The sequence below is a fragment of the Miscanthus floridulus genome, chromosome 3 (assembly GCF_019320115.1).
Source record: "Miscanthus floridulus cultivar M001 chromosome 3, ASM1932011v1, whole genome shotgun sequence".
Classification (NCBI taxonomy): domain Eukaryota; kingdom Viridiplantae; phylum Streptophyta; class Magnoliopsida; order Poales; family Poaceae; genus Miscanthus; species Miscanthus floridulus.
The window spans coordinates 86,081,335-86,106,582 of NC_089582.1; the positions used below are offsets into that span (position 1 = coordinate 86,081,335).

The window sequence follows — 25,248 nt, forward strand, 5'->3', positions numbered from 1 at the left end:
GATGCTAAGGGACACACACCCATGTGGAAAAAGAAGTCCATCTTTTAGGAGCTACCCTATTGGCAAGTCCTAGAGGTCCACAACGCAATCGACGTGATGCACCTAACAAAGAATCTTTGTGTGAACCTGTTAGGATTCATGGGTGTGTACAGAAAGCCAAAGGATTCACTTGAAGCACGCCAGGACTTGCAGGATATGAAAGAACGAGACAATCTTCATCTAGAGAAGACAGATGATGGACATCATTACTTAAGTCCTGCTAGCTACACGCTTAGCAAAGAAGAGAGGGACAACATGTTCGAATGTCTAAGCAGCATCAAGGTCCCATTGGGATTCTCCTCCAATATAAAGGGTATAATAAATGTGCCAGATAAGAAATTCCTAAACTTAAAGTCCCATGACTGCCACGTGCTTATGACGCAATTGCTTCCAGTTGCTTTAAGAGGAATTCTACCTCCACATGTATGTCTAGCCACCGTGAAGCTATGTGCATTCCTCAATGCAATTTCTCAGAAGGCAATCAATCCAGTGAAACTAGCTACTCTACAGAATGATGTGGTTCAATGTCTTGTCAGCTTTGAGTTGGTGTTCCCTCCATCCTTCTTTAATATCATAACACACATCCTAGTTCATTTGGTGAAGGAGATTAGTATTCTTGGACCTGTGTTCTTACATAACATGTTCTCCTTCGAGAGGTTTATGGGAGTCTTGAAGAAATATGTGAAAGTCTGTTCTAAGCCTGAAGGAAGCATCGCCCAGGGCTATGGAACAGAGGAGGTCATTGAGTTCTGTGTTGACTTTATTTCTGACCTTGCCCCGATTGGTGTTCCCGAATCACGACACGAGGGGCGACTCAGTGGTAAAGGAACTTTAGGGAAGAAAACATATATCGGCATGGAAGACGATTATTTCAATAAAGTACACTACATAGTTCTTCAGAACTCGTCATTGGTGCATCCGTACATCGAGATACATAAGGAGTTCTTACGATCCAAATTTCCAAGGAAGACTGAAGCTTGGATTAGGTGTCAGCACATGGAAAGTTTCAGTAGTTGGTTGCGAAAAGAATGTCAAGGCGATGACAATATTGATGAGCAACTGTATTTGTTGGCTAGGTAGCCATCGTGGCATATCCTCACGTACCAAGGGTACGAGATAAATGGGAATACATTTTACACAGTTGCCCAAGATAAAAGGAGCACCAATCAAAATAGTGGTGTTCGCATAGATGGAATAGATCCAAATGGGAATATACAAACATATTATGGCCGCATAGAAGAGATATGGGAACTAGACTACGCACCTAATTTTAAAGTCCCTTTGTTCCGGTGCTAATGGGTGAAGCTGATCGGAGGAGGGGTACAAAGAGGAACCATTCGTCCTTGCTGCCGATGTGAGTCAGGTGTTCTATGTGAAAGACATGTCTACAAAATCAAAGAGAGGAAAAAACGAAGACATCAACTCAATGATCAATGAGCCAAAGCGCCACATAATTCTTTCTGGGAAAATAAATATAGTGGGAATTGAAGACAAGTCAGACATGTCAGAAGATTACGAAAGAAATGTCCGAATTCCACCCTTCATAGTGAAGAAAGATCCAAGTATCATGTTAAATGATGAAGACACTCCATGGTTACGACAAGATCATAACCAAGGGTCATACGTCAAGAAGAAATTCACTATTGTGCCCGCATGATACAACGATGCATGTTTAATATATTATGTTTTAGAGATGGATATTATGTAATATGTTATGACTTCACAATTATAGATCTTGCTGAGATAATCAAACTTGGTATTCAGAGTTTTTTCATCTGAGGTCATTTAGTGTCTCATTTGAGCAAAGTTTGACCAAGTCAAATTTGGTCAAATAAAAAACAACACTTTGACTCTAGTATTATGAACTCTAAATGACTTCAAATTGAAAAGTTTTGAATACCAAGTTTGTTAAACTCAAAAAGATCTACAATTGTTGTTTTGGTCAACTTTCCATTTGAGAAAGTTTGGACAGTTCAAATTTGTGATTTTTAAATTTCGACGCCTACAAACTAGTTTTCGGGACCCTAGATTGTCTCAAATTGAAAAGTTTTGAATACCGAGTTTGTTAAGCTCATCAATATATACAATCCTTATATAGGCCATTTTTTCATTTGAGAAAGTGTAAACAAAATGTAGTTCAAAATTCACAAGTGTGTGACATAGTTTTAGAAAGTATATATGAGATTCAAGAAGTTGTGACTAGTGTTTGATAAAAATTTCTCAAATAGGAAAATGATCTTTGTAACAATTGTAGATCTTGCTGATATGATCAAACTTGGTATTCAGAGTTTTTTCATCTGAGGTCATTTAGTGTCTCATTTGAGCAAGTTTGACCAAGTCAAATTTGGTCAAATAAAAAAACAACACTTTGACTCTAGTATTATGAACTCTAAATGACTTCAAATTGAAACATTTTGAATACCAAGTTTGTTAAACTCAAAAATATCTACAATTGTTGTTTTGGTCAACTTTCCATTTGAGAAAGTTTGGACGGTTCAAATTTGTGATTTTTAAATTTCGACGCCTACAAACTAGTTTTCGGGACCCTAGATTGTCTCAAATTGAAAAGTTTTGAATACCGAGTTTGTTAAGCTCATCAATATATACAATCCTTATATAGGCTATTTTTTCATTTGAGAAAGCTTGAACAAAATGTAGTTCAAATTTCACAAGTGTGTGACATAGTTTTAGAAAGTATATATGAGATTCAAGAAGTTGTGACTAGTGTTTGATAAAAATTTCTCAAATGGGAAAATGAGCTATGTAACAATTGTAGATCTTGCTGAGATGATCAAACTTGGTATTCAGAGTTTTTTCATCTGAGGTCATTTAGTGTCTCATTTGAGCAAGTTTGACCAAGTCAAATTTGGTCAAATAAAAAAACAACACTTTGACTCTAGTATTATGAACTCTAAATGACTTCAAATTGAAAAGTTTTGAATACCAAGTTTGTTAAACTCAAAAAGATCTACAATTGTTGTTTTGGTCAACTTTCCATTTGAGAAAGTTTGGACGGTTCAAATTTGTGATTTTTAAATTTCGACGCCTACAAACTAGTTTTCGGGACCCTAGATTGTCTCAAATTGAAAAGTTTTGAATACCGAGTTTGTTAAGCTCATCAATATATACAATCCTTATATAGGCCATTTTTTCATTTGAGAAAGCTTAAACAAAATGTAGTTCAAATTTTACAAGTGTGTGACATAGTTTTAGAAAGTATATATGAGATTCAAGAAGTTGCGACTAGTGTTTGATAAAAATTTCTCAAATGGGAAAATGATCTTTGTAACAATTGTAGATCTTGCTGAGATGATCAAACTTGGTATTCATAGTTTTTTCATCTGAGGTCATTTAGTGTCTCATTTGAGCAAGTTTGACCAAGTCAAATTTGGTCAAATAAAAAAACAACACTTTGACTCTAGTATTATGAACTCTAAATGACTTCAAATTGAAAAGTTTTGAATACCAAGTTTGTTAAACTCAAAAAGGTCTACAATTGTTGTTTTGGTCAACTTTCCATTTGAGAAAGTTTGGACGGTTCAAATTTGTGATTTTTAAATTTTGACGCCTGCAAACTAGTTTTCGGGACCCTAGATTGTCTCAAATTGAAAAGTTTTGAATACTGAGTTTGTTAAGCTCATCAATATATACAATACTTATATAGGCCATTTTTTCATTTGAGAAAGCTTGAACAAAATATAGTTCAAATTTCACAAGTGTGTGACATAGTTTTAGAAAGTATATATGAGATTCAAGAAGTTGTGACTAGTGTTTGATAAAAATTTCTCAAATAGGAAAATGAGCTATGTAACAATTGTAGATCTTGCTGAGATGATCAAACTTGGTATTCAGAGTTTTTTCATCTGAGGTCATTTAGTGTCTCATTTGAGCAAGTTTGACCAAGTCAAATTTGGTCAAATAAAAAAACAACACTTTGACTCTAGTATTATGAACTCTAAATGACTTCAAATTGAAAAGTTTTGAATACCAAGTTTGTTAAACTCAAAAATATCTACAATTGTTGTTTTGGTCAACTTTCCATTTGAGAAAGTTTGGACGGTTCAAATTTGTGATTTTTAAATTTCGACGCCTACAAACTAGTTTTCGGGACCCTAGATTGTCTCAAATTGAAAAGTTTTGAATACCGAGTTTGTTAAGCTCATCAATATATACAATCCTTATATAGGTTATTTTTTCATTTGAGAAAGCTTGAACAAAATGTAGTTTAAATTTCACAAGTGTGTGACATAGTTTTAGAAAGTATATATGAGATTCAAGAAGTTGTGACTAGTGTTTGATAAAAATTTCTCAAATGGAAAAATGAGCTATGTAACAATTGTAGATCTTGCTGAGATGATCAAACTTGGTATTCAGAGTTTTTTTATCTGAGGTCATTTAGTGTCTCATTTGAGCAAGTTTGACCAAGTCAAATTTGGTCAAATAAAAAAACTACACTTTGACTCTAGTATTATGAACTCTAAATGACTTCAAATTGAAAAGTTTTGAATACCAAGTTTGTTAAACTCAAAAAGATCTACAATTGTTGTTTTGGTCAACTTTCCATTTGAGAAAGTTTGGACAGTTCAAATTTGTGATTTTTAAATTTTGACGCCTACAAACTAGTTTTCGGGACCCTAGATTGTCTCAAATTGAAAAGTTTTGAATACCGAGTTTGTTAAGCTCATCAATATATACAATCCTTATATAGGCCATTTTTTCATTTGAGAAAGCTATAGAACAAAAAATACTACATTTTCTCTATTTTTATAGGTTCAACAAAAAATTCCTGTCAATTTTGGTCAAAAACCGAGAAAAAATTGAAACATTGACGTTACAATAATGTGATAATAAATTTCCTATCGAATAATATTAGTTTTATTAATTTTAAGTTAGAAATATATTTTTGCATTAACAAAATACTTAGTATTAGTAACTTTATATTCTATATTCATAAAAGAAATTAAAAACTTTAGGTTACAAAATTTTCCTATTTACAATAAATAATTAGTTAATCAATAGTGTTTTTTAAAATAAATATTGCAAAGTATTGAAGTTGCTATGGAATTAATTGATTAACCTAGTATTAAACAAAAACAAAATCATAGGCCTTTCCAATTACGCTGGCGGGTTGGCAAATTTTTCAGGGCTTCAGTCCCGGCCCAGACCAAGAACCGGGACTAAAGGGTGGGCGGCAATTTCGGTGTCTGCCAAAAAATACCTTTAGTCCCGGCTGGCAACACGAGCCGGGACTAAAGGACATTTAGTCCCGGCTGGTAAGACCAACCGGGACTAAAGGGTTGGACCTTTAGTCCCGGTTGATCTTACTAGCCGGGACTAAATGTCCTTTAGTCCCGGCTCGTGTTGCCAGCCGGGACTAAAGGGTCGCAGGCTATATATATCGAACGTCTGTTCTGTTCATCTTCGATCTCGCCTCCGTCGCTCAGCCGCCCGCCTGGCCGCGCCATCCGCCGTCGTCGAGCTCGTCTCTGCCGCGCCGCCATCGTCGTCTACCCCCGCCCAGCCGCGCCATTCTCCAGGCCCGCATCGTCGCATCCCGTCTCCGCCGCCGCATCCGACCCCACCATCCGTCGCCGACGCTTCCCGCGCGCCCACGCCGTACGGCCTCCGTCGAACTCGATATGATCTGCTGCTCTCGATCGGCTTTTTTTTAGATTTTTTTATAAAGTCTCGGCTATATGTTAGATTAAAATAAGTACATGTAGTTTATTGTTAGTTTTTTAGTTATTTTTGGATAGTTTTTGATATATTAGATTTAAATGTATTAAAATTTAATTAGTATTTTATTTAGATAGTTTTTTTAGATAGTTTTTTATTATAGTTTTTGATATATGATAGATTAAAATGTATTATCTTACTAGTTTATCTAATTTCATGTTAGATTTATTTAATTGGATTTAGTAATTATATATTCTATCTCTCTATATATATTATATCTAGAGATAGATTCTATATGTATACATATGTACTTAATTATTTCTATATGTATATATACATGTACTTATTTTTATGTGTTGAGAGAGAGAGAAAATTGTATCTAGAGAGACATTCTATGTGTATCACATGCATATCTAGAGATATAGACATATGCACTTATTTCTATGTGTTGAGAGAGAGAGAAAATTGTATCTAGAGAGACATTCTATGTGTATCACATGCATATCTAGAGATATAGACATATGCACTTATTTCTATGTGTTGAGAGAGAGAGAAAATATATTGTATCATTCTATGTGTATATATATACATGTACTTATTTCCATGTTGATGAAATATTATGTGTTATTATATTTAATTGGATTTAGTAATTCTATATGTGTTATCACATGTACTTATGTTATGTACCATAGTAATTCTATCTATGTGTTATCTTGAAGATACAAATGGCTGCTCTGAATGATAACTTGAGTGATGACATAATGGCGAATATTATCAACGCCGGCACCAATGTGGATGTAGATGACACGAGTCAGTACTTTACTGATTATGAGGATATCCTGAATATGCCGGTGGTTGAAGATCAACAAATTATCGCGCAAGAAAATACTGGCGAGGTATATTCGATTATCTATCATCTCTTATAGATGCATGCGTACGTATATTTGTTGTTAATCATTGTGTTTCTACTCATGTAGCCGGTCTCTGGATCTACATCAACCACCGACAAAAGTAGGAAAGTCCGAGGGCCAAAAAAGCCATTAGAGGGCCGTTTCATAATATCAGAATTCGACACCGACACTAGCAAACCATTGGGACCACATGCTCAGACATATGTCAATCAATGTGGGTTCGTTGTAAGGGATAGGATCCCGGTTAGTGCTCGTGAATGGAAGCAGAAGAAATCCGCTCCTAATGTTAGTTTTGTATCTGATCGTGACAAGAACCTAGCTTGGAGAGATATCACTCAACATTTCACATTACAAGCAGATGATGCTTTGAAGGAGCTAGTGAGGGATTGGACAATGAAAAAGATGGCAACATTGTTCCAGAGTTGGAAGAAGACATTGTATAAAAAGTTTATCTTGAAGAATGCTACGCCGAATTTTAATGCTAAGGCGTTTGTCAAGTTGGAGTCCCATTGGGATGCCTTCGTAGAATACAAGACATCCCAAGACAGTGAGGAACGTGTGATGAGGAATCGGCAGAATGCCCAACAGAAGCAATACCATCATCGCATGGGATCAGGTGGTTATAAGAGTGCTATTCCCAAGTGGCAGAACCTAGAAGCAGAGATTACTGCCAAGGGAATCATACCTGAAACAATAGAGAAGAACTGGCCTCAATGCGCGAAGAATTGGTTCTACGCTCATAGGGGAAGCCTAGACCTAGACACTGGCAAGCTAATTTTCGGCCAAAAAATTGAGAGAGCAACACAGAGACTAGCTCATACTAGGGAAGAAGCTGATAGTGGTGTTTTCAAGCCCAACAGAGAGAAGGATGAATTGACATATGCACTAGAGAATCCCAAACACGGTGGTCGAACAAGAGGCTATGGGGCGGTTCCGTGGCTACACGCATTCCCAGCAGACAAGGATACCTACAGAAGCCGCCAAAGAAAGAAGGATGAGGAGGCAGAACGAATCCGTGCATTGGAGCAATTTGTTGACGAGTCACGACAAGCATTGCTTGAATCACGTGAATGAGAAAAATCTCTTGAGGTAAGAATGTAGGAGGAGATCAAGAGGCAAGTGCAGCTAGCAATGAGTCAAATGCAATCGCAATCAACGCCGGGAGTCACCATTAGCCCCGTTGGTCAGATGAAAAGTAGTTGTGCTTCTACGGAGCTGCCAGTTATTCAAGACGACGCTGGGTTGCGCTTCCCTATTGATGACATTACCGAGCCTCTAACAACATGTGAGCTGCACATTCCAGATGGCAATAATGCATCAATCATGGTGGCTGTCGGGGTTGTATCTCCAATAGACCGAACGAAGACACCAAGAATCCATGGGTCAGTTATTCAACCTGGATATGCTAGCGTCTCGGTCGATAGAGTGCTCAAAGGTTACAGCAATGTTCCTCTTGACATTGAAGGCGGTGATGGGGAGAAGACACTAGGAGAAGCAGAAAAGACATTTATTCAATGGCGCAAACGCTTCATCATCATTCCTAGGGTGCCACCGCTTCCCCTACCTCACCCTAGGTACGAATGAAAGTGAATGAAATATTATTTTCCATTAATTTTCTATTGGCTTAAAAAATAATTGACACACAACTTGTTTTTGTAGCAGGGTCTCCCCCCAGCCTAGCCTAATCATTCATTCCCCATCTCATCACAGCGTCGCGGGGGGCGAGACGACTTCATCCCCACGGCGATCGCCAACTCCTACACCGGCCCCATCGCCTCCATGACGATCTCCAACTCCTACACCGGCCCCACCGCCTCCACAACGATCTCCAACGCCTCCACGCCGGTCTCCACCAACACCGGCCACATCGCCTCCACGCCGGTCTCCAACACCGCCCCCACCCCCTCCACAGCGACGCACTACAAAGACGTCTAAGGTCCCGGCGGCAAAGAAGACCCCGAGAAAAAGAGTTATTTCTCAAGAAATACTTTCTGAAAAAACTGATAAGCAAATAGTAGCTGAAGAAGACAAAAAAGTGAAAGATTTTTTTATAGATACCAAAAAGAAGAGTCAAGCAAAGCTTAAGGAGAAGCCGTACTTTTACCTACCACGAGAGGTGCTGAGGCAGAAGGTCGATGCTCACAAGAAAAAGATGATTGAACTTCGTAAGCCTTCGCCACTATCAGACTATGACCGCTCCCTCGTGAAGTCACATGATGCAGATAAGAAAAGAAAAAGAGCATCAGGGAAGGATGTCCCACAGCTCGGACAACAGAAGCAACCAATGCAAAATCTTGTTGTTGCTAATCAATATGGTTCCAACATAGAAGTCTATCGACCAGACAACTCTGGAGAAGTGTCGGTTCAAGCCCTTAATGCTTTTTTTCAAGATACTGGTTTAACCTTGGATCAATTGACGGGCAAAGCTCCAATCCAGAACCTGGAAGTTGATACCTGGAAGACTTATAAATATGGCAAACGTCTGTACAACCCTGCGGCTCTGAATGAATTGGGTACACAAATGTACTTGCTCAACAAGTGGTACATGCAGGCGTGTGGCAGGGGTGAGCAGTGGATCTTTGTCAGATTTAGAGACCATCATTACTTTCGTGGCGATGACATCTTACATATTAGTTTCGAAGAATTGCATCAACTATACCACATGGACGCTCTGGACAAATCAATCATTAGCTCCTTTTGTTTGTAAGTGATTCTTACTTTTATTTAATAAACTCACTTCCATGCGTACGTGTATATAATTATCCTCACATGTAACTTATATTTATATACAGATTCCAGATGTCAGAGCTCCAAAGAATACAAGACACCAGTGTTGACTTCATTGATCCTTATATCGTATTCAAAACCGGTATTATTGTCAAGGAGCGATGGGTATCTGAAGCACAGGAGAATATCATGATGTTCTTCGTGAAGCAGCACGACAAGACAACAATACTTTTCCCGTACAACTTTGAGTAAGTGTTAATAATAATGTAGTCTACACATTTTATGTAATATCAATACAACTTATATGCATGTATGTGTGTGTATAAACCAATGCAGTTTTCACTGGATACTCATTGTCATTGAGTTAAACTCAAGTCGGTTACTAATCTTTGACTTGTTGAGAAAAGAACGGGCACTATACCAAGATATGATAGACATTATCCAGGGGTAATTTCGATCTCTGGCGCACAACTATTATTGAATAGACTTTGTCATAATTTATTAACGATCGTACATTATTGGTCGCACAGGGTTTGGAAAGAGTTTATTCGGCAACATCGTAAGGATTGCAAGGCACCACTTAATGTAGTTGAAATACCAGTAAGTTGTACTATATACACTTCCCCACGTGTTTAATTATTATATCGTACTTCAATTTACGTGTGAGATGATGAGAATAATCTTCTTCTCGTATAGTAGTGTTTGCGGTAGGAACCAGGTAATAACTTATGTGGATACTACGTTTGTGAATTTATCACTGCGCACATAAGAAGAACTCCTGAAGATGTCCTCAGAGTACGTATATATCAATTTTTATTTATTTTTAAATGAATATATATACATATATGTGTATTAATACTTTTCCTTTTATTTCAAATGCAAGACTGAATGGTTGAAACGAAGGGTCATGCAAAAAGACGATCTGAAAGCAGTTCAAGAGTCAATAGCAGGATATCTTCTAGAAAAAGTGCTAAATCCCAACGGCGAGTTCTACTTTGATCTTAAGGAATAAATGATGTAAATTAAATGTTTATTGATATCATTATTTTCGAGAACAAGATTATGAAAGTGTTGTATATATACATATATATATATATATATCTATAATATATATAGTTTCATACTTTATTCGAATATAATAATGCTCAAGATGAGAATTAGATGTAATTATACGCATGCGTGTATTTATATTAGCAGCGTAGAATACGCACATAAAAACATATTATATATTAAACAAATACGTGTAACTGAACTGAAAACAAATTAAACAAAAAAAAAAGAAAAAGAAAAGGAACCTTTAGTCCCGGTTGGGGTTACCAACCGGGACTAAAGGGTGAACTGTTAGTCCCGGTTGGTGTTACCAACCGGGACTAAAGGATGCGCCAGGTTCGCTCAGCTGAAGTGCCTTTAGTCCCGGTTGGTGTTACCAACCGGTACTAAAGGTCCCTCTTTAGTCCCGGCTCGATGACCCGGGACTGAAGGTTCCACCTTTAGTCCCGGGATCGTTGTCCCGGCGCGGTAACCGAGACTAAAGGCTGTTACCGCCCGGGACAACAAGTCCATTCTGTAGTAGTGTTAGCACTTATCAGAACTAATCCTACCATCATAATTACTAAATAATAATATAACTTATTAATAATCCTTAATTTATTTACTAACAATAAAGATTAGAAGACATGGACAAGCTTGTCCAAAAGATTTTTATCGGTAAGCTTATCCGGTATCGACAGAGAATGTTCTCCTGTATTGGATATCATGAGTCGTCCGCGAACCGAACGCTGCTCATCCGTATCCAGTTCGCCCTCAAATCAAACACGCTCGTGCTGGATAAAAGCAAAGCGCATGCGCATCGTCAACATTATTTTATGACGGAAAACAATAAACAACGTGCACGATCCGGTGCTGACGTCGGGGTCGTCAGATGCAGGCATCCTTCTTGGCTTCAGATTCCCTTCACTGACCTGCCTACCACTGTTTGTCTGCACCTGCGTCCTCGTGCTTTTGGTGACAAACAAGGATCATGCTGTGTGTGCTCTTTTGTGCTTGAAAGGATGGTTCAATTTCTTGTTCGACGACAGTCGACAGTTCATAAGTTTTATATCTTCGGAAACCGCTCGCCATGCTTGTTTGACGCGTTGCCCCAGCATATTCTACAAATACCGGCCTCGATCTTGTTCGTTGATAGCAATGTGAGTGATCGGTGCGTAGAAATGGGGATGGTTGGCTCTCTAACCGTGCGTCTAAGGGTCTGTTTGGTTGAGCTGTGATTATGAGCAAAAGTTGCTGTGGACCATGGGCTATGGAAAAGCTACCGTGCCATGCCAGCTGTGAGAAAACTGAAAGCCGTTTGGCTCAATCAACAGTAGACAAGTTATTGTGAGCTATTAGCTGTGTAAAAAGTCTCTACTGCCCTTGTTTGCTTCTAACGCTGATTATATGTAACATTGTTGTAAAATGCTGTGCTATTCAATGGTGCAGATCAGACAAGAAAGGATGGGAGCTGGCCCTTTCCTACTCTGCTGCGCTTGGAGACGAGACAAGAGGGATCCGTGGGTGAAGGAGCTCCTGCAGCGGCCAGGGAAGGGAGGAGGGGAGTCGCGCGTTCCTCCGGTGGCCGCCGACGAGGCCTTCTTGGACACTGGCGCTGCGGTGGCTTGGAACACCGCGTGGGCGTGCGGCAGGGGATGGGAGGCGCAGGCGGAGCTCCGGTGGCCGGGGACCGACAGATCTAGGGCGGGGGAGAGGTGGTCGTCCGGCGACTACCAAGGAAACTGCGGCGCACCGATCGCGACGGTGGGGGAAGAACGGGTCGCGACGGTGGGGGAGGAGCGGGTGCGCGACTCTGTGGGAGTCGGATAGGGAAGAAAATGAACCGGTATTTTTCACTTAGGAGTGGCAGGCAGGTAACTTCTGCCAAATTCCTCCTCCCAAAGCCGCTGAAAGCCGGCCACAAGGACATTGCGCGGAAGCTGGCTTTTAGACAAAGCTGTTGAGCTGTTGGGGGGCCTTTGGTTCGCTTTTGACTTTTGGGAAGCAAAAACTGCCCCAAAAGCCAAACCAAAGGGACCCAAGTAGTCCACCGTAACCGAAAATCCTAACTTATGCATGCTAACGTAGGCACTGCATCGCCCTCATGGCTGTTGGCTTCTCTTCCTCGCCGATGACCGATGATGTTGTGTGCACTTGCTAGGTGAGCACCTGTTGACAACCAAAATTCTCCATTTTGTGAAGTTCTCAAAATATGAAACGGACTACATCATTGCGTTTCTCTCGTCGAGATGGTCAAAAAAACATATGTGGAACGTCCAAGTTGGAGTCCAGATGAAGGAGTTATACCCCCGGGAAGATTGCTCCGTTGCTGGAAGTTCCGACCCAAGTCGGAAGTTCCAACAGATGTCAGAACTTTCGGGAAGCCTGAAAAAGCCTGATCGGGTGCCCAGGGCTATCCCCACGTCGGAAATTCCGACAAAGGTCAGAAGTTTCGACACCCGAAAGTTCCAGTGGAGGTCAAAACTTCTGGCGGACCGAATTAAAAACCTTGTTCAGATCTGCCCTTTTGGATTTCGATCCAAACTATTCCAAACTTGTGGGAAACTTGGAAAATAAGTCTTGAAGAGGTTTTCTACTGGGATAAGACCACCCCCTCTCTATATATGATAGGATCATAGCCGATTGAGTCCCCATCTATCCAATCTTCAAACAAATCAATATACTAACTCTACTCCAATCCTTTTACCATCTTCTCTAACCCCCATGCTGTTCATCCCTTATCCAAAGACCAAGGATGACACCCTAGGCTTGCCGGCCGACCTAGGGTAATCCGGCGACGTTCTTGCCCTAACGGGTCCCTCCCGGGCGAGAGTTTAGACTCTTTCTTTGCTAGTTTGTCTGAAAACTAGCCGGTTCTTCGTCACGTAAGCACATTGGTTATCCTTTGGTGGTTTGCTTCAAAACCTCTCCGTTCTTCACCGCGAAATTGTGACATCTTGTTGTGTTCTTCAGTCCGTAGCTGCCCGGGTGTCCAAGGCCCAGTTGGTGTTTGATTCGGATGACTTCCGACTTCAACAGCACCATTTACACATGTTACCTAAAGCCTTGTTTGGATGATCATGTATCAATCTCAATCCATGTGTGTTGCGGTGAGTTGGTGTGAAATTTAGTTTAAATTCCACCAATCCACCCTCAACACACATGGATTGAGATGGATATACATGGGCATTGCACACCAATCCACCCCAATCAATATGGGTTCGGAGGTATTGGGGCAGATAATTACTTAATTTATCAGCCCAATACCTCCCAACCATCTAGATTCTGCATTGAGGTGGATTGGTGCGCAGTGAAACAATCTCTAAGTTTGATCAGTGTTCATGTAATTAGGCTAATGATCTTGTGGCTAAACTCCTATATTCCTAACAGGCCTAGGGCAAACGTTCTTTGCCCCAACAATTTTGATGTTGCAAATGGATATTTGTATACATGCTTGTAGTACAAAACTACAAATACAAAAATAAGACAAGGCACTTGGTTCTCTGAATAAGTACGAGATACTTGTTAAATCTTTCAAAACATAATACTATTACATGACCCTCACCGAGTTTCAGGAAACATGTAACTTATTCTGAATTCTGATGGCCGTTCTAAATACTGAATCCGTATTTCCCACTAACACTGTCCCCAGCATGTGCAAAGCTTAAAGGAATACTATATATATTGTAGTCACCTTGCATAATTTGAACTTATTGAGTCGATGAGCAGGTTCTGACTTTCCAGCACAGGATACTCGACAATACTATTTTCTGTTTGAAAACTAGTGTCTACTGGTGTTTCCATCTCTTCCGTATTCAGTCCTAACCAAGGGTGGAGCAAAAGTTTCCTCAGTCTGTTGAGCTCATCAGCGACCTCTTTCATGGAGGGCCTATTGCTGTCGCACATATCAAGACAATTCTGTGCTAGCTCTCCAAGTCCTCTAATCAGTTCAATGCTCTCTTGCTCTTTTATGTGGCTGGCCACCACTGCACATAGATCGTTCTGCTTCATTGCAGACAAGAAATTTGAAGTCAAGCTTCGTTTTTCCTCAGGCCCGTACAATTTGAGTGGAGCCTCACCGGTGAGGACCTCAAGGAGAACAACCCCAAAGCTGTAGACATCACTTTTTTCAGTCAGTTGGCATGTCTGCATGTACTCTGGGTCGAGGTAGCCCACGGTGCCCTGAACCATCGTTACATACTGCTCTTTATCAGATGGGGCTAATATGGAGGCTCCAAAGTCGGAGACTTTGGCCATGTAGTTTTCATCAAGAAGGATGTTGGAGGTTTTCACATCACCATGGATAATTGGGGGAGATGCGTAAGAATGTAGGAAGTTGAGTCCTTCAGCTGCCTCATGTGCAATCCTTAGGAGGGTGCTGAACGAGATTTGCAATGTCTCGTTCCTACCATGGATGAGCTGAAACAATGTGCCATTCGGGATGAACTCATAAACTAGCATAGGAACTTCCACCTCGAGGCAACATCCCATGAGCTTGACAATGTTCTTATGATTGATTTGAGATAGTATTAACATTTCCTGACCAAACTCCTTCTTTTGCCTTTCATTAATGAGTGTGCATCTCTTAATTGCAACAGGCATGTTACCCTTAACTATACCCTTGTAAACTATTCCATGTCCTCCTCTCCCAATTATTCTGCTCTTATCATAGTTGTTTGTGGCATGTATGAGTTCTGCTTCACTAAATACCGTGAACGCAAGACCCTTTTCTGACTTCATTGTATCAAACAAAATCAAGCCTCCATGTTGGCGAAAATACTCCTCTTTAGTATTCTTCAGCTTTCTCTTTTGAACAATCACATACCCGGAGAAACAGAAAATCATGAGAGCAAGAAAGCCCATTGTAACTCCTGCATAACAGCACCAGCGAACAAGCGAATAAGATGAAAATTGTCTTTCCAGTTTGTACAGAGAGTATAAGCTATGCATGTTATTCAATTTTAGTTGGCACCCTGTTTTGCAGTCATGCACGTTAGCATCTTAATTGTTGGTTGAAGTTTGACACATATTTCATATAGCAATATTATATTTTCTGCATAACTACTACTTTCTGTGATGCAGAGCAATTCCCAATTGATGGAGCTAGCTGAGGATGTTACCTATTACTATGACGGTATCAAGGACACACGAATTGTTTTGCTCAGAATATTTCCTTCCTGCTCGACAAGAACATCGGTATCCCCCAACTGTGTTGTGGCAAACACCATCCGAAGGACATGGCCTCCCCTGATTGCATTCATCCACATCTGCATGTAGTAATATAACAAGGCATATATATGTATTATACATACATTGATATGGGAAGATATTTAGCTCGCTAATTAAGACGATAGAAGGTTGGCACCTTGGCATCCATGTGGAAGATATGGATTGCCCTCATAGCCTAGGGAGCAGTTGCACACATACCCTGGAGATCCACTTGTTGAATCAACGCACTTGCTGTTGGTGCTGAGGCACGCATACGTACCTGTGAGGTTCCTTTGGGCCACCTGACAAGTGTGGTTTCTTATTGACCAGTCAAGCACCACAGGTGCCTGCCCAGCATTCATGTCGTTGAATTTGGTCGTGTTGACATATGTCGTGCTGAAGGAAAATGCCGCTGCCTCCATTAGCACGGCATAGTTGCACCGGAGACCACCAAACCTATTAGTCTCGTTTTTGTTATCAACATTAGTCTGGTTTTCGATTGTTCTGATGGCTTGGAGGCCTATGTCAAACAAGTCCATCCCCTTTGGTATGGGTGTCTGGCAGCAGCCCATCCCTGAACATGAGCTGCCATCAGACATGTTCCAGCCGCACGTCGAGACGCAACCGGTCATGTATTCCGAGACATTGTTTACAATGAGGCCAACGGTGAGGCACCCGATGACAGTGAACTTGTTGCGAGTGTCTGAGAACCGGAAAGGGGGGTAGTTTCTAACAATGTCGCTCACCAATGTATAGCCACCACTACTATCATTCTGCTGTTTTACCACCATGGAGGAGTTCATGTGCCAAGTGTCGTTGTAGCAGTAGGTCGTGATGGGGTTGAGCACACGAATGGTGCTGTTGGTTAAGGAAATGTCCAGGAGCTCATGGCCACCGATGAATGGTTTGGAGATGCCATTTTTGTCTGGCTGACAGGTGACATCGAATTCTCCTGACACGGAGCAGTTCTTGCCGATGCCAAATGGGTACAGTATCTTAACATCGCCACACTGCATTTGGCATGCAGAACTAGGAGCAGCTGTTGCAGGGATGCAGTGTCCCGCAACAAGTAGAAGACCAAGGCCAAGCTGCACAACAAGCTCCATAGTTTTGGCCTGCAAAAGTAGAAACTACGATTTTAACTAATTCTAGCATTGTTCAGATTAATTACCTCTACTGCTAATAAATGTTTCATGTTTGTATACAAAAATCTACATCTTTGCTTTGTACTCCCTCTATCCTCAAATATAAGGTAGACTAGATTTTATGATATATTAGGGATAAAAATGACGCATACGACATTTTCTTAATCAGTGGTGGAGCTGGTCAATTTACATCCATAGAGCCACTATCTAAGTATGTAATCCATATACCTATAATAATGTGTACTTTTAGATCAATTCCACACTTAAATCAACAACAAACTTGATGGATACATAAAAGTGGTAAAGAAAAACTACAACGGCTGCATGCTCGCTGCTCGCACACGACTCACGAGGCTGACTAGATGAGGATATGTATGGCCTTACCGCATCGTAAATGGACGGCCAAGGGACGAGGGATGCATAAGGGCAATAGGTTTGCTGCCAAGAGCTATTGTTCCCCGCCTCCCAGGTGAGTGCTTGACAAGCATATGAAACACTATAGATTGGGCCACAAAAACTAAAAGAGGTATGCAGGCTTTTCTCCCATGCCTAGCGCCAGGCTCTAGGCCCATAACCGCTCCTGAGGATATTTTGGGCCTACCCTTTTTAAGCATGGTTGTTGGGTTGAAAATGACATTAGTGACAGATACAAACGTAATTAGGACCTAGAGGAGTTAATTCACCTGAATCCCTTATATTTTTTGATAAATTTTTGAGTACTTTGACATTATATTTTGGTACTTAATGTGAACAAACATAACCTCGCAGCAAAAAAGAATATTTGTCCAATTACTTATAGAGATACTACACTGGAACACGTGATCACACATGCATAATAATTATCAAAGAGTCTATGTAACACCCCATCTAAAAACTATTTGTATGGCCCAGCTCCGTATATAGAATGGGCCTAAATACGCGGCCTGAATACGCGTAGCACATCTCTTATACTTTCGTCCTCACTTCGTGTGAAAAGGTTGATCCAGAGGTGCTACGTTTGGAACGAAAAGGATTATAAGCTGGCCCTCACCCTCCTAAACTTCCAAGATGGTACTTGGCCAACTTTCTAATAAACTTCCAATGTGCTACTAAACCTTAGTGCCACATGGGCCAACTTCATAACTACTACAGACTACTACTAACGGGATGGGGTGTTACATTAATTCAACCCCCTAAGGGCTGACGCCCTTAGCAGCTCACCACATACGCAGCGGATGCCTAGAACCACTAGCCTAGCTCCACACGTGGAACAGGCCTGCATACGTGTAGCACCTCTTTTGCACTCTTTCGTCCTTACTTCGTGAAAAAGAGTTAATCCCGATGCTATGTTTCAAAAAAAAAGATTATAAGAGCAACTCCAACAGCTCGGCTATTTCTATTTTGGAGGCTAGTTTAGAATTTGTATAGCAAAAGGTAGGCTACAACAGATGTGCTATCTGTCTTTGTAAAATAAAAAGATGGATATCCCTTAATTTTCGATGCCCATATAAAGCTAACTACGAGCGCTAGCTATCTGAAGATGAGAAATAGCAAGACTATTATAGACCTTTTTTTAGGAGTTTCTATTTTACAAAATTGCTAAATGGTCATGTTCGCTTGAACTACTTCAGCAGTACTTTCCAGCGAACGTACAGTGTTTTCCTCTCACAACAAATCAGCATAAGCCAAACTTCAGCGTTTAGCCAATTTGTTGGAGTTGCTCTAAGCTGGCCTCACCCTCCTAAACTTCTAAGGTGGTACTGAACCCACCAACTGCAACTCCTCATGTGCCACATACATGGGGCAACTACATAACTATTACAGGTACTAACGAGCTGAAGTGTTACAGTTTATCTGGACAACAACTGAGGCCCCGTTCGTTGGTCTGAAACTTGGCTGAAAAACACTGTTCTGGCTGAATTGTTGCGAGAGAAAAATACTGTTACAGCTGAAAAAAAACAAGCCGAATATGGGGTAAACCAAACGAGGCATGAGCGATCAAGGGCAACCATGACTCAATTTTTGACCCTTATTAGAAACAAAATGGAGGGCCCAAATCAAATCTCTCTTTCTGCACCTTATCATCTTCCCTTCTACCTACACACATCCACACCCAACCCTGACCCCACGAGCTATTTGCCCCTGGCACCTCTACCTCCATGTCTGGCTCCGGCAGCTTCCCTATTGCCCTCCGTCACGGCCCGGCTCTAAAATCCATCGGATGCGTGTACTGACATGAGTTATCCACAAAAGTAATTTTGAATATTGAATACATTCGTGCTTGCATATACATATCCATGAATATTTAGAGGGATCCCTTTGGAATCCTGGTTCTTTGAACAATCAAGGTTTTGTATATGTAGCCTACTAGAGCAAAGCGAACGGATTGCGCAAAACAGTAATAGGAACGAAAAAGAGCATATGAAACGCAACATGGACCTTCAACATTCGCCCTATTCCCTTGGCTTATAAGCCGTACTTTTTCATCTAATGAACAGTGTTTTTCTCTCACAACAAATCAGCCAACAGTACTTTCAGTCATGGCTTATCAGCCAAGCGAACAGGACAATCAAGCGTATGAATAAACGAATTGAATAATAGCGTGAAATATAGTATAAAAAAGTACCTCGGACTCGGAGGAGTTCATTTGGCAAGTGTTCTTTTTCTTCCGCTAAGACTCTTGAGACCATCTCTTCCACAGCTGTATAATATACAAGGACTGGAAACCCCTGTGTCCTACTTATACCTGAGAAAATCCCCGTCAACAATTAATGACATCTGGCGACTCAATGCATAACCAGACATCGTAGGTCAAGTCGTCTACAACGACAATGTCTATATCATGTAAAACGAGACACCAAATCTTCTCGAGCTTGAGCAGAAAAATATTCAAAGATACTGGCGTAACAAACTTTTTGCTCTGTCACTAGAATTATATGAGCATACACATGAGTACACACGATAACACGCTTCCACCGTTTCTTTTCAACTGTTGTTCTCACTCCCCGTATAAGAAATTATTAATATATTTATGATACATAATTACTAGTAGTATCATTAGATGGATCATTGAATCTATTTTCATAATAAACTTATGTTGCTAATATTTTCTACAAATCTAATCAAACTTAAGAAAGCATCGGTATGAATATCACAACATCACTTAAAAGGGGATTGAGGGAGTACTTACATGCATATCTCTTTGTACACACTGCTACAAAAAGGAACTTCAAAACCGGTTCATATCATTCTTGCAAAAAAAAAGGTTTGTATCATTCTTTCAAAAAAAAAAAAAACGGTTCCATTTTGGTTGCAAGTGCGCATGCCGTTGTGGTACTCTAGACTTTCACTTCAATTAAAAATTTGAGAGCAATGTGAGGATTACCCCTTTAATTTGTTCGTAATTCGTATCACCAACCAGTTTGCTAAGAACCGGGTTTGTCCTTGCTGTTTGGAAGTCACATTCATTCTCTAGCTTCACAAAATGTACTATTTCTCCAAAATGACAAATCGAGTTGGAAACTAGCGATCAATTTGTTGAAATAGAGAGAGACGATGGAGACAATTTGACTTGTAACTTCACAGACAAACACATAAAGTCTAATAGGACATGTTTTTCCATAATCATTTTCACATTGCATTTATTGTGACATACTGAAGTCCATACATGCTTAATATTTGCCATATAATATGACGTAATAATTGGGTCCATAAACTACTCTAGCTTTACCAAGTGCGATGAGATATTCATCATAATGCACATCTCAAATTTCTTCTAATAAACATGACGCCTAAATATCCAAAACATTAAAAAGAACAATTATGTTTGTAGTCAGATACAAACAAACCCTAATTAAACCAAGAATGTAGTTAACAAAACATTAACTAATTTAGAACTTATAGGCATACAATTTGCAAGAAAATAATATTGTGGCAACAATTCATATTCATTCCACAACTAAAAGACAATGATTTTAACTATTTCTCATTCCATGTTTATATCTAGATATAGATCCAAGGCATGATCCCTATTCATGGGGACCCTAAAAATCATTGAATTGGGGCCAAACAATAGTAGAATCTTTTGCCCCTACCCAGATTACTCATGGCCCTCCAAAGATGTGAGCTAATTCCATGTTTAATAGGCATACCACTATATACAGATCTATAGAGTGAGTAAGATGCAAACAAAAACCTAATTAAGTCGATAATATAACACTAAAAAAACATTAGACTCGCATATTCTTACCGTCTAGAACCATCTCCTCCAAGTTAAGAGCAAAACTTTTTCTATTTAGATTTGCAATAACTTTAGGGTTGCCCTTTAAAAGCTTCTTTTTCCTACTCGGGCTACAATTCCTTCTAGAGGAGAAACAAGATAGGCTCTTTTAATGTAGAGGTGATTTTTAGGGACGATCGGTACTCGAGCCACAATTCCTTCTAGAGGAGAAACAAGATAGGCTCTTTTAATGTAGAGGTGATTTTTAGGGACGATCGGTAACATCGACCGCTTTTGGAAATTGATTTATAGGCCACACTAATGTTATTAATCGACCTTGAATTATTGATTTCCAAAGGTAGTCTGTTAGATAGGCCCTCTGATTGGATTTCTAGGTGATATTCTAATGTATCCATTTTCTTAAAAAATGTGCCGTATCCAAAAAAAAAATCGTTTGTGTAGTTGTGAGATTCCCTATGAAACGTGCCCTAATGTCCTGTTTGGATGGAATTTGTCATCGAACACTTTTCAGACAAACTGATTCTGTTTTTCCTGCTAAATATATAGATTTTTATCTAATCTGTTTGGTTTCTGAATAGAAGATATATAGACGTTTCTTGTTATTATGTCACTAAATCCATAGATTGTTTGGTTGGTACTCTTTTATTTCTCGATCTATAGAAATAGTTTTTGTTTGGAATGTATATTCTTGTACTTTCACTGAAGTTTTTTTATTTGTAGTGATTATCTCTTGGGTTTCTAGCTGAGTTGGTTAGGCGGTTTGAGTAGTCTCCTTAGGTCCTCGGTTCGATTCCACATGGGTGCATATCTAATGCTAGGGTTAAGCTTTTGCTACGATCGTGGTCTCACATAGGCTGCAATGTCACTGTGTAGGAGTGAGGCAGGGGTTTCAGAGGTTTTAACGGCAAATTAAACGGAATGACTAGCGCCCGGAAGTCCGGCCTGAGGCCCGTGTCCGGACGTCCGCACTCGCAAAAAAATAGCATGCCCCTGCCTGCACCTAGGTTTCACATGCTCATGCGGGGTCCGTGCCGCCAGAACACGCGCCTCGTGTCCCCTCCGCTTCTCACGCGTATTACAACATGTACAACACCCAATCTACTTTTAAACATCCAGATGCAACATTTGCAACAACGTTTGAAGACAAATGAAATACTTGAAACATGCTACTGAAACACTTGTAAAAACACATGAAAAATACTTGAAAACCATTGCAAACATGCGCAATATAAAAATAAAACACTCGCAACATATGTGTGAAACATATGCAACATCTAGATAAACACACTTGTAACAATACGTCCAAAAACACAGATGAAACATTGGGGACAGATGCTTGCAACATACGTGTACAACCATTACAACATATGCAACATCCCGATCTACTTTTGCAACATCCGTGTGAAACAATTGCAACATATCTCTAAAACATCTTAAACATTTGAAATGTACACTTGCAACATGTGTTTTCAGCACGTTGCAACATCTCCTTGCTACTTGCGAAATGAAGGCTCGTCGGCGTGTGGAGTTCACCGGAGGCAGCCGCGCCATCGCAACCATCGACCAGCGCCAACATCGACCATATGGACTCCGCCTACTATAGTCCCCACCACCATCAGATCTCTCACCGCGCAGTGGATCTGGTAGAAGGAGCAGCGAGGTAGAGTGCGGCCGAGGCGCGTGGCCACCCCGTCCAGGGATTGTGCCGCATGGCTAGGGCACCGCTAGGGCGGCCGTTCGTAGCGCGCGGAGGTGGCCGCGATTTGGGCTATTTCAGGAGAGAGGGAGAGGAAGGAGAGGTTGGGGCGGAGACACGGACGGTGTGGAGCCAGCGGCGTCGATCGGCAGGGGTGGGAGCGGCGGTGTCGCCTGTGGCGGCCGCAGATACGAAGCACGTCGATGGGTTTTTTTTTTTTTTGCGATGTGTAGGCGAGCGGTGCCACACGATGTAGTCGTCTAGGCGCGGATCACAGGACGGACGCCCGTAGCGTAGCATTATCGCAAATTAAAGGGTTGGAAGAATTCCTATATGAATGGACGTTTTGCGTGAGTACCGAATAATGCTGGGTGATTCACATGGACTGGACGGCTTCGATCTTCCTTGTTCTTTTCAGCGACTAGATAACCATCTGAGCTTGTTCGTCTTCACTTCACCCACCACCGTCGGTGAAACGCGGCTTGAGTACGCACGATAATGAAGATCTTGAACACTCGCTTCAACCTGCTCCAGTCATTTTGTTTTGAACTGTCAAAGAAATCGAGGATATGATGATCTTTTTGTGTGGCCTTTTCAATGGAATGGAATATATATATGCGGTTAACAACGCTCAGACAACGAAATTGGAAGTCGAGGTCAGGTTCCAGTTCCACTTGTCCAGTGTGGATCGGAGGCGAACTGCGGCCTGCGGGTCAATAATTGCGTTGCGCACGTACTGACGTTTGCGTCTAGTCCAGCAGGACCATTATTGGCCGGCCGGCCATTGACCGACCGATCGAGTTTAGCTAACTTGCGAACTGCCGGTGGGCATTCACCGATGGCCAGCCGACTGGCTCGTATTCAAGGTCAGTGCTAATTAATCATGGAATTAGTGTGTTGATGCCATTAGGCTAGTGATCCTAATGAGCTAATCGCGTTTATGTTCTAATACTTCGGCAAGACTTTTTATTGGCCCGTGCGTTGGGCCCAGCTCCCGGTCACAGGGCCACCGCAGCGTGCCCCCCGTCCGCCTTCGCCCTACCCCACGCGTGCACTCCGCAACCGTCTCTCCACCCGCTGGTCGCCATTGACCCCCTCCTCTCTCTTCGCACGGGCTGCACCGAGGAGCTGGGATGAGCAACTGAGGACGAGCACGCTCCCAGCGTGCCCCGACCGTAGCACCCCATCCACCGGCCCCTAGCACCCTCGTCCACCGGCCCCCGGCCGAACAACATAAAACACTTGCAACATGAACGCAACATAAAACTGAAAACAGATAAAAGATGTGGAAACATGCTTTTGCAACATGTGTGTGAAACACATAAAACATCCAAAATAAAACACTTGCAACTTACAGCATAAAACCACTTGCTGCAACATAAAACTGAAATAATTGGAACATACTAGTGCAACATATGCATCGTACATCTGGAAATAAATGAAATATTTTTAGCAAACGTTTGCAACATGCCTATGAAAACAATTGCAACATATGCAACATCCCTCGATCTACTTTTGCAATATCAAGATGAAACAATTGCAACATACATCTGAAATATCTAAAACAATTGAAACATACATATGCAACATAGGGGAGGGGAAGGCCAGGCTGGTCGATTCTGACCGTCAGAGTCGGAGCCGGTGGCGAGCCGCGGCGCACGAGCACCACCAGCACCGCTCGCGCTCGTTGGTGCCCTTGGCTTGGCTGGGGAAGACCTGAGAAGCCACAGCACATGTGCCCGTGCGGCCATGGCAAGGTCAGCGGCGTGCGTGACGACGATGTGAGACAGATGGACAGATGGCGAGGGAGAGAGCAGCATAGGTGCCTGGGACGGGCGCGCGGCGTGGCCGGCAATGGGGCATGACGTGGCGGCAGACGAGCGCATGGTGGGGGAAAGGGCGTGGACAACGAGGGGCCATGCTAAGGGGCGTGGACAACGAGGGGCCAGGCTTTCTTCGGGGCTGTAGATAAGCACTGACGAATTGGTGAGGGTGGGCGGATAAGCACAAGAGAGTGGAAGATTTTGTTTTTTGTCTGGGGCCCGCTCCTCGGGAGCCACGTCCGGACGGGAGTCACGGACGGACGCCGAGTTAGATCATTTCCGCTTATAAAAATATTATTATTGATACAATTTCATTAAAAAAAAGGGTAAAAGCACCAAAATAAGAGGTATTCAACATTACATGCTTGATTACTAAGTAACCAATAATTCTGCACATTTGAAGTACACTATTCTGAAGCTATCATATTGACAAATTCAGAAGTATTATATGTGGGAAGTTGAAGTGAGAAGCTCAGCCATGGAGGGTCTGCAATCGATCTACCCTCATCCTCGTCAATACCTTGAACCTGCAAATCATCTAGGAACAATTGGACTGTGTGCAAACTAGGTCCGCAAAAAAAAAAAAGTGCATAATTCTGTTGTCGAACCAGGATATTGACATACTGGCCCACACTGCTAGAAAAACTAAGCTAGGAAACCTCACCCCAAAAGTGCAGACAAGAGACTTGTTTAATTTTTAACCAAAACATTCGCGACAAGAATAAATTAAAATAACATTAATGGGGTAAGCACTAAATCCAAAAAAAACTATCTT

General features: G+C 41.3%; 1 protein-coding gene across 1 annotated transcript; it reads right to left on the reverse strand.

The window, feature by feature from the left end:
• Positions 1-13,881: 13,881 nt before the first annotated feature.
• LOC136541849 (wall-associated receptor kinase 5-like) lies at positions 13,882-19,512 on the reverse strand. The gene is made up of 4 exons (XM_066533989.1): positions 19,341-19,512; positions 15,748-16,705; positions 15,503-15,649; positions 13,882-15,253 (listed from the first exon to the last, which is right to left on the reverse strand). The coding sequence occupies exons 1-4, from the start codon at positions 19,359-19,361 to the stop codon at positions 14,073-14,075; spliced, it is 2,307 nt and encodes a 768-aa protein (XP_066390086.1). The 5' UTR covers positions 19,362-19,512; the 3' UTR covers positions 13,882-14,072.
• Between the last annotated feature and the right edge of the window lie 5,736 nt (positions 19,513-25,248).